Source organism: Cricetulus griseus, chromosome 2 (assembly GCF_003668045.3).
Source record: "Cricetulus griseus strain 17A/GY chromosome 2, alternate assembly CriGri-PICRH-1.0, whole genome shotgun sequence".
NCBI lineage: Eukaryota > Metazoa > Chordata > Mammalia > Rodentia > Cricetidae > Cricetulus > Cricetulus griseus.
The window spans coordinates 150,285,157-150,295,943 of record NC_048595.1 but is presented as its reverse complement, the minus strand read 5'-3'; the positions used below and the strand labels follow the sequence as shown (position 1 = coordinate 150,295,943).

General features: G+C 37.5%; 1 protein-coding gene across 1 annotated transcript in view; it reads left to right on the top strand.

Annotated features, from left to right (window-relative positions):
* The first annotated feature begins 363 nt into the window (after nucleotides 1-363).
* The window catches only part of Mcmdc2 (minichromosome maintenance domain containing 2), a 32,932-nt gene continuing 22,508 nt past the window's right edge, over nucleotides 364-10,787 (top strand). The window contains exons 1-8 of the mRNA XM_027398865.2: nucleotides 364-461; nucleotides 552-682; nucleotides 755-814; nucleotides 3,811-4,006; nucleotides 4,632-4,754; nucleotides 4,861-4,965; nucleotides 6,489-6,614; nucleotides 8,075-8,312. Of these exons, the coding sequence (XP_027254666.1) occupies nucleotides 368-461; nucleotides 552-682; nucleotides 755-814; nucleotides 3,811-4,006; nucleotides 4,632-4,754; nucleotides 4,861-4,965; nucleotides 6,489-6,614; nucleotides 8,075-8,312 (1,073 nt within the window). The 5' untranslated portion in view covers nucleotides 364-367. The remainder of the gene's footprint in view (nucleotides 462-551; nucleotides 683-754; nucleotides 815-3,810; nucleotides 4,007-4,631; nucleotides 4,755-4,860; nucleotides 4,966-6,488; nucleotides 6,615-8,074; nucleotides 8,313-10,787) is intronic.

Genomic DNA, 10,787 nt, shown 5'->3' with positions numbered 1-10,787 from the left:
ATTCTCAATTTTAAGTTTTAATAATTTGTAAGGTTTTTTTGTTTTTTTTTTTTTGTTGTTGTTGTTGTTTTTTTTTTTCCTGAGATAGGATTTCTCTGTGGCTTTGGAGGCTGACCTGGAACTAGCTCTTGTAGACCAGGCTGGTCTCGAACTCACAGAGATCTGCCTGCCTCTGCCTCCCTAGTGCTGGGATTAAAGACATGCACCACCACCGCCCGGCTAATAATTTGTAAGTTTTATAGAGGTCTTCAAAGTAAGCTTTGTTTCTAAGTTTCTTCATTCTTTATGTGGGTTTCATCTCTTGTAATCTCTACCAGCAACTGTGGTTAACTTGCTAATAGCAGAGAAGACTATCAACAAGGAGAAAATGACAAATCTGCAAATGAAAGAGGCAGCCCTTGTCTATCTCGACAGAAGTGGAGGGCTCCAAAAGTTTATGGATGACTGCAAGTATTACAACGGTATGTCAGCAAAGGCGGCTATTGAGAACCTTCCCTTCAGACAGGTTTCTACACACACCTATCCTTACTTTCACCTTTATATCTCCACAGATTCAAAACAAAGTTATGCTGTCTATCGGTTCAATATTTTAATAAACCCCTCTGATGTTGTCGAATTAGATGCTGAACTTGGAAACCACATTTTACACCATCCCTTGAAAGCTGCTCAAGTGTTTCAATCAGTAAGTTAAAGAAGAAATAATTTCCACATTACATGGACATTTGATAACCGGTTTGCTCATTTGAAATTACAGGTCTGCTTTGTTGCTGTTAAGACTCTCTCATTAATTGGACAATTACAGACTGAAACTCAAGTAAGTTTTAAAAACTCAGGCACAGATTTTCAAAATAAATCACTCTTTTCTCAAGTTCACTAATGAGTAAATTTTCTGAGGCTGGAGAGATGGCTCAATGGTTAAGAGCACTGGCTGCTCTTCTAGAGGACGTGACTTCAATTCCCAGCACCCACATAGTGGCTCATAGCCATTTATATATAATAGGATCTCATGCCCTCTTCTGACCTTCGGAACACTCAAACATAAAATATACATAAATAATTTTTTTTTTTTTTGGTTTTTCGAGACAGGGTATCTCTGTGTAGCTTTGGAGCCTATCCTGGCACTCGCTCTGGAGACCAGGCTGGCCTCGAACTCACAGAGATCCACCTGCCTCTGCCTCCCGAGTGCTGGGACTAAAGGCGTGCGCCACCAATGCCTGGCTTCATAAATAAAAATTTAAAAAGAGAGCTGGGTGTTGGTGTCGCATGCCTTTAATCCCAGCACTCGGGAGGCAGAGGCAGGTGGATCTCTGTGAATTCTAGACCACCCTGGTCTACAAGAGCTAGTTTCAAGACAGCCTCCAAAGCCACAGAGAGACCCTGTCTAAAAAAACAAAAATAAATAAATAAAAATTAAAAATGTATATCTCCCAAAGTTCAATATACTATTTTCTGTGTCAGATTTTTTCTTTTTTATATTTCTTTTACATTTATTTGTCATTTTTATTTATTCCGTCATTGGTGTCTACAGGACAGAGAACAACAGGAGTTATCCAGGTGCTCTCCTTCTACCATGTGGGCTCAGGGCACAGAACTCAGATCAGGCTGTCAGTTTGTGCAGTAAGAGTTCTAACTGCTCAGCCATCTCACAGGCCTCCGTGTCCAGTTTTCAATGCTGTATCAACATACCTGACAGAAGCTATTTAAAGGAGGAAGGATGTGTTTCAGTGCTACCCACATTCAGGACAGGTCTGCTTCCTAAGGCTACCCACCCATGTTCAGGGAGATGGGCTTCCCATGGTAAATCATCTCTCAAGAATACATTTACCAGTGTACTTTGTTAGGCCCTAGGTGCAACTAAACCCCAATAGACAGCCTACATTAACTACAAATATCTCAATTTGCTTCATTTTTCCATATTACCTGCCACTATGAAGAGTAAATACTTTTATAACTGTTTCAAAAGTAAAGAGATTAATTAAGACAATGGGCCTCCATATATCTATCATTCAAACTTAGTGATACAGTATATGTGCATCATCTATTTTTATCTGAACTATTTTAAAGCATATCCCAGATATTCTGTATCTCACCCACACATACTTCAGTATCAGCTCCTAAAAACTGTTGTGTTTTATGTAACCACAATGTCACCATCACCTTTCTTATTATCATCTAATATCTAGTCCATATTTTAATTTTTCCAATTCTTACCTGGAAAGTTTTTTAATTGTTGTTTTTATTTGTTTGTTTTTGAGCCAGTACCAAGGCCTGGATGAGGTAGTGCATGCCCTTTATAACCCCATCACTTGAGAGGCAGAAACAGGAAGTTCAGTGCTTTTAATTCATCTTCAGCCACACAGGGAATAAAGCCAGTCTGGGCAACAGTAGAGCCTATCTCAAAAAAAAAAAAAAAAAAAAAAAAACACCAAAAAACATAAAAATATTTACTTCTTTTTATTTTGTTTGCATTGGTGTTTTTGCCTGCATGTATATCTGTAAGAGCGCATCAGATCTCCTAGAACTGGAGTTACAGACAGTTGTGAGCTGCAATGTGGGTGCTGGGAATTGAACTCAGGACCTCTGGAAGAGCAGTGAGTACTCTGAACCACTAAGCCATCTGTCCAACCCGCTAATTAATTTCTTATGATACTATATATGCTATTTCCGTATGTCCTATGTATATCTAAAATGAGATGTGACTCTGAGGCTTAGGTCTAGATTCTACTCATTTTGACAACATACTACATAGTGTTATAAAGTCCACATCATAAGGATATAATAGATGCCATTTTTAGTGATGTCACAGTTAATCAGTTCAGATTGTTATGATCCCACCATTGTAACATCTCTTGTCAACTTTCACTTGATGGTTTTAGAATACCTGGAGCCTATTGTTTGATTAGCAGTTGTAATTTTTTAAAAAATTTTTCTAGTTTTGCCACCCTTTCCAAATTTATTATCTGAAATTATTCTGTAAAAGAAATTGTTTGGCCTTGGGATATAGCTGGGTAGGTAGCAAGAGCAAGGCTTTGATTTTAATCTCTACTACTAAAAAATGAAAATAAAAATAATTTATTTATCATCATTTATTTGGTTACTATGAAATACAATTTTTGGGAACATCAGGATAAATATTTAATTATTTTCCTTTTAAAAGTTTTGAAGAGTAATGATTTGGAAACAGGTAGCAACTATAATATTGACCGATATTTCTTTTCTTTTTTCCAACAAGAGGAATTGAACTCTTTAGTATGTCTGCCTCCAAACCTGACTACCTGAGTTCCATACCTAGGACTTATATGGTAGAAGGAGAAAACTGATCCCCAGATTGCCTTCTGACCTCCACATGTGTGCTGTGGTGTGTCTGTGTGTGTGTGTGTGTGTGTGTGTGTGTGTGTGTGTGTGTACAATAAGTAAATCTTTCAAAAATTTAAAGAAGATGCCCCAGTGCCATCTCCTATATTTTCTGTCCCAGACTTGGAATCACTGATTTCCTGCTGAAAAAATCTGATTCCTTTCAGTGAGAATTGAGATTTTGAGATCACAATTTGGGCACTAAAGTTTTCAATGTTTTTGGGTTCACTTTTTTTTTTAGTATACATTTCCAGATAATGAATATTTTTAAAAACAATGAGTTCATTGTGATACTTTTAATTAAAATGTTACAGGATTTGTATTTAAATTTCATGTTCTATCTGGTTTAATATTTGGTTCATAGCAACAATAACAAACTATATAGTATTCTTACTATATAATAAGCCAAGTCAAATTGAATTGCAAGTTTTATTAATATCCTTTTTGTGTTATCAGATCAACATTGTGCTGAAGTTAACGCATTTACCTCCCCTTCCAAGTTATAGTCTTGATCTTTGTGAGTTTCCACTTAATTATACATCTCAGAGATTTTATATGATGCAAGGAATTGTGATTGCAACAACAACTCTAACCAAGTACACACAAGGTGCAAGATTCCTCTGTTCAGATGAAGTATGCCCTCTTTCAAAAGGTCAGTGTTCAAATGGGAAGTGAAAAACCCAGCTGCTTCATCCCAAAGCATATTTACAATTGGTGACTAATCAAAGTGAGTTTAATAAGCAGTTACTTTGGTGCCTCCTAACGTTTGTGTGTTTACTGTGAATAATCTTGGGACAGTCTTTCCCTGCACTCCACAGTTTAATCAGTGCTTGTATTATCCCAAAAGAGCAAAGGAGAACTGTTTGCTCCTGTAGTTCCCTCTGTGCTTAAGATTTAACCTAGTCAGCCCTTCTGTAAAACATCTTCTTCATTGACCCTCAAAGCAGGATGACTTTAATGCTTCCTCTCTCCTCTCTAAACTCTACAAATGATGCCATATACTGAAATTACGTTTCTCACTGTCACATACAGAAATTGTGTATTTAAATGCCCATGTTACTAGTGCCTTAGCACAGTACTTGGAAAGGAACAGCCATGTTGCTAGCATTTGAGAGGCTGAAACAAGGGGATGGAGGGTTCAAGGCTAGCCTGAACTACACAGTGACAACCTGTCCAAATAAATAAACAAAGCATGCAATAAACACTAACTGATAATATTAAATGGTTAAAGATAATGAAATCTGAGAGCAGCTTGACTCACCACTGTTTTCTTTCAGGATTTCAGTATATAAGAGTCCATGTGCCTGGTGCTACCGAATCTGCAACAGTAAGAAATGACTTTTCGTGTAATCTGTGTTCATCTTCACTGGAAGAAGACAGAAAATTTAGAGTACTTGGTGGTAAAAAAAAAAATGCACTTATATTTGTGATAATTTTCAAAATAGTCTCTTGAAACAAAACTGAATATATATTCTATTAACAATTTCTTTTGTTCTTTACCCTAAGATAAACAGATAGTTGAAATAATTACCACAAAAGTGCTTCATGCTTTTCAAGGAGATTCTAAAAACCAGCCATTTAGGTTTCAATCACTTAGTATTTTCCTAAGAGGTATGTAATATTCTGTTTGAATTTAAAACAAATTGCTGTAAGATATGGAGTCTTGTTTATGTTCTCAGATTAGTAGCATACTGAAAGCTTAAGAATGGAAAGTCACCTTTTTTCTTTCATTTATTTATCCCTCATACATCACATTTGACTGCAGCCTACCTTCCCTACCCTCCTCCAGTTCCTCCATCTCCCCTCCCCCAGATCCACTCCTCCTCCATTTCCCTTCAGAAAAGAACAGAAAAGAACAGAACAGGGATAGCAACCAAACATAACATAACAAGTTACAATAAGACTTGCCACAAACCCTCATTTCAAGGGTGGATTAGGCAGCCCAGTAGTAGGAAAAGGGTCTCAAGAGCAGGCAAAAGAGTCAGAGACACCCCACATCCATCATCTTTATCAGGAGTTTCCAAGTTCCAGAGTCATGGTCTCTTTATAATAATGATATCACTTTGTTCTATATGTATGTGCTTTGTGTTTCTATCAGAATATGGAGCCAGATGTGATAGTGTGTGCTTTTAGTCCCATCATGCAGAGGCATTCTGTGAGTTCAAGGCCAGGCTAAATCTACATAGTAAGTTCCAGGCCAGGCCAGACAGTGAGACCCCATCTAAAAAAAAAAAAAAATGATGAGTAAGTACAAGGAGACAAGTGTCTGCCATGAAGTAGGACACAGCTCATAGGATCCAGCACCTAGGGAAGCTAGAGTTGTGACAGAAATGGAGCTTTACCTTTTCCTTTGTACTAAAATTTGAGAAATTAAAAGTATTCATTTAGAGTAATGACTCTTGTAATTCTACATCCTTTAATTGTTTTTTCATTGTTGTTTGGTTGGCTGGAGACATTCAATGCTTGTGTTCGGGTGAGAGAGGAGACATAAGGGAGAGAGGAAGAGGAGGTGTGTGTGTGTGTGTGTGTGTGTGTGTGTGTGTGTGTGTGTGTGTAGAAGTAGTAGTAGTATTTGTAGTATGTGTGCTTGTTCCTGTGGGCATGTACAGAGGTCAATACTGTAGATCATTTAGATCTCTTTCCACCCTGGTTTTGAAACAGAGTCTCTCATAGAATGTGGTGTTCATCCATTGGGCTGGGCTGGCTGGCCCATGAGCTCCAGGAATTGGCCTGTCTCTCTACTACATTTAGCACTAAGGTTACAGATGTGACCAGCCATACCCAATAAAGTGCATGGCAGGCACTTTGTGTCACCATGCCCAGTTTATTAACATTCTTTAGCATTTAATTGAAAGATGTTTTATCTTATATAGAATGGTATTTTTCTTCTTGACTGTATTATAGGTGAATATTAGTTAACCTGGTTTCTAGATCACATGCCTCTTGAAGCTAATTCATATTCCCTATAAATATTAACATATGTTAGTAATAAAATGGCCTTGGTTTCCCTTATTGGTCCATTGCATATGGCTAGTATACTAAACAAAAGTAAATACTTCACTACTAACCCAACTAGAATTGTCCAGATGTTTCATTTAGTGAATGCTATTTTCTTTTGTGTTTAATAACCATAGATGAACTAGTGAATAAAATGAAAATAGGAAATGAATATAAAATTATTGGAATTCCAGTCTGTGTCAAAACTTCACAAACTTCTCTCTGTGTAGAAGCAAATAGTATCACTCCTTATACAGCAAAAGGTAAGCTAAATCATATATTCTAACATATTTAAGTCCACCTATGCAGCCAACAGTGTTGCCAAGTGTGATTCACACATGTAACCCTAGTACTGGAGAGGCTGAGCACAAGCTTAAGTCCAGCCTGAGCTACATAATGAGATGTCACTCAGCTGGAATTATATAGCAAGGCTCTACCTCCAAATAAAAGTCAATAGCCAGTGAAACAAGCCCTGCATCCAAGTGTCATCAAGGAAGGAAATAAGGTGATTACAATCATGATGGGATTAAGGACCTTTCTTGAACTATATTTAACGTTGGCTTGTAAGTTAGCAATGAGAAAAATGTTTCTGACATTTTTCTGAGCATGGTAGTGCACACTTAACAAGCCTAGTGCTTGGTGGCAGAGGCTTGCTCAACCCGGAGTACACATAGTAAAAAAACAGAAACTCTTTCAGGGTACCATGACAGTCATTTCCTCCTCATTAAGGCAGTTCACAGTAACTGCTGTGGCCCGAGGAAGACATCGGTAAGCTGTGCCGTTTTCTTTCCTGGGTCCTGAAAAGAGAACAGGTAAAGGCAGGAGCCTAAAACACCACCTTCCGCGCCAGCAGTGTCCCTGGACAGTGCCAACATACTTTAGCATTACTTATCTACAAAATAGAGTGCAGCCCTGCCCTTCTCACTTGCTTCATACCTATATACGAAGGGCTGGTTAAATTTAAGTATAGAGTGGCGAGTTTAGAATCTGCAGTAATAGAAGCCCAACTTGAATTTAAGCATAAGTAAATTCTAGACACTTCAGCTTACCCAGGAGAGAATCCTTTCTTGAAGAAAGCAAGCAACATAAATCAACAGTTTGGTGACCATTTCATTGTACTTCACAACATACTGTTTTGTTAGCAGAACACAACTTAAATGTAGGTGGAAAACCTGATTTCTTGTGTTGAACTCTAGGAGTCTACAGATGTAAGTACCCATGTGTGACAAGAGTTAGGCTTAGATAGGTCTTCCTGTCCATGGACATGTGTGAGCAGAGGAGGTCTGTGCTGTGAGAGCAGCCCAGGCCAAGAGCAGGGACAGCCATGCTCAGCTTCTCCTCTATCATTTACCTTTCCCAGGAGCTGGATGGCGTCAGGGTGGAGAAAATTTGGAATGTTACAGTGTAGCACAGCACAGTGTTTTCCAAGTAGGAGAATATAAATCCTTCAGAGCACAACACCCCAGCCTTTGTGGGCAGGAGCAAATACAGCAGAACAGAAGCCCATCCCTGCTTGCCCCACACAGGCCTTCAAGGAAAAACAAACAATCTGCCTTCCCTTTAAAACTAATTCTCATGGGTGCATGAGGTGAGGTATGAAATGATGGACAAGCATGACCACAATCATAGCATAAAATTTCAATATGGTACAACTGAAGAACTATAGTTTGATAATATTTTGGACAAATGGAATCAAATACTTGTCACTTTTATTTTCTTTCAGTTCCTTCAGGAATTAGTGACAACTTCAGGTGTCTCCTGTCCTTGACTTCCAGCTCATGTTGGAAATTCACGGCAATACTTGCCAATATCTTTGCATCACAGATTGTTCCTCCTGGGACTTACAATTTGCTCAAACTCTGTTTGTTGATGAGTCTAGTACAGACAAGTGATTGCAACAAGGGCCCGGAAGACTTTTTGGATATTTTAATTATCACCAGTGACAGTCTGCTTGTAGATAGGTAAGATGTGTGCCATGAAGTTTTCAAATTATATATTGCTCACATATCTGTATGAATTCTTCCTACTGATATTACTATAAGATGATCATTTAGAATTCATCTGAATACTAAAGTGTTTCAATAGTTGTTAATAAAGTTTGAAACTTTTAAAACATTCAGTTCTAAAAAGAACTGAAATATTTGCTTTTAATATTTTAAGAATCTAACCTACAATTTCAACCCATTTCCCCAGTCAGACTGTACAAAAGCATCTTCCCCAGGCTTCCTTGCTCCACACTCTTTAACTCAGTATCTTGCTTTTATCCTTTTATTTGCAAATAATCTTCTGTCTAGGATTCGGCAGCCATTTTCTTATTTTTCTGACAGATTCCATTCAGTGATACAGGCTCCTTATATATAAGTAAAGCTGTGAGATTCTCTCCAGTTGTCTTTGGGGATGAGGATCACTTGCTAGCTTGGGCTAAGTGCCTACTTAGTGAGTGTCTCTAAAATGAAGTCACCCATTGCTCCTAAAGCTAGGAAGAAGCTTCTTAAGGGCAATTGTGAAGCAAATACATTGTAGAGTTAGAGATTTTAAAATTCAAAGTAGCATTAACTTATTTAGGTAGATAATGTTTGGCTAAAATTAAATCATCACTGGCAATGTCAATATGGTGTTAAATCCAACAGATTGTATGAATTTAATCTTGCACTAACCACTTGAAACTGCTTCTCTCAGTCTCACTAACTTTGGGGATTATCAAGCTTTTAAATTTTTACTTCTAGTGCATAGAAAAAGTTATTTTAATAAAGAAAAATTTGCATTTCTTTAATTGTAAGTAATAATGATGATTTGGGGCTTATTAAACACATTATTTTGTGAACTTATTTTTAATCACTATCAATTTTATATTGTATTATTTATCTATTTCTTATTAATTGGTGATATCTATTATAAACTAAAACCTTTTTTCTCTTTTCCTGTTTGTCATCAACCTTTGTTTTTTCTTATGACATTTTGGATTCTATGAGAAATTTGTTTATTTGGTTACTTGGTGTTAGATAAAATTTATATATAGTGATATAATCAGATCTTATCATTATTATTTTTAAAGGTTATTTGTATTTTATGTATATGAGTGTTTTGTCTGCATGTATGCCTTCACACCAAAAGAGGGCATTGGATCCCATTATAGATGGTTGTGAGCCACTATGTGGATTCTGGGAATTGAACTGAGAACCTCTAGAAGATCAGAATAGCCAGTGCTTGTAACTGCTGAGCCATCTCTCCAGTTTCCATTATCATTATTATTAAAAAACAATGCATTTTGGCAGTTTTTTCTAGTTTGCTTTACATTGCTGTGATAAACACCATGACCCAAAAAGCACCTTGGGGGAAGAAAGGGCCTCTTTCAGCTTACACCTTACAGTCCATCATTGAGGGAGTAAGGGCAGGAGCTCAAGGCAGGAGTTTATACTCAGGAACCAAAAAAGACCACTGATTACTGACTTGCTTTCTGTGGCTTGTTCAGCTACCTTCTTATTCAACCCAGGACCACCTGCCCAGGAGTGACATAGGCCACAATGGCTGGGCCTTCACACATCAATCATTAATCAAGAAAATATCTGCCAGACATGCTCACAGACCAATATGATGAAGGCAATTCTCAGGTGACAATAGTTTGTGTCAGGTTGACAAAAATACCCAGTGTATACACAAATGTGTACACTCTTATAAACCATACCCAAAATTAAACAATACTATAACTCTGAACATTTATTTCAGTCTTCCTTCCACTTCTTACCACCATAACATAATTTTCCTGTTCTTTTTCTTTTCTTCTTCTTTTTTCCAAGGCAGGGTTTCTCTGTGTAGCCTTGTGTGTCCTGGAACTCTCACTCTGTACACCAGGCTGGCCATGAACTCAGATTCACCTGCCTCTGCCTCCCAAGTGATGGGATTAAAAGGATGCACCACCATACCGGTCTAATTTTCCTCTTCTTGAACTTGACATTAACAAGCATTCTCTTTTGAGTATGGTCTATCTTGCTCATTGTGTTTTTAAGATTGATTCACTTGTATGAGTCAGTAGTTTGTCATTTTTATTGAGGAGTTTCTTAATATGAGTATGCCACAATGTTTTTATTATTCTCCTGATGATGGATATCTGGATTGTGCATGTTTGGGCTATTATAAATAAACTGTTCTAACTATTATCACTTTTTTTGTGATAGAGACCAATCCTAGGGCTTGGTATGTAGTAGACAAGCCCTCTACCACTGAGCCACCTGTCCATCCCTGCTGTAAACATTTTTATATAACTTTTGTGGCGTGTTCCATTTTCTTGTTGGATAGACCTGGAGTAGCATTTCTGGGATGTAAGGTTGATGCACTTTAAATTCTACAACAAACCACCAAACGTTTTCAAAGCTGTTTGGGCCATTTTACATTCCTGCCAACAATCAATGTAAGGATTCTGTTTGTCTCTGTCCTTC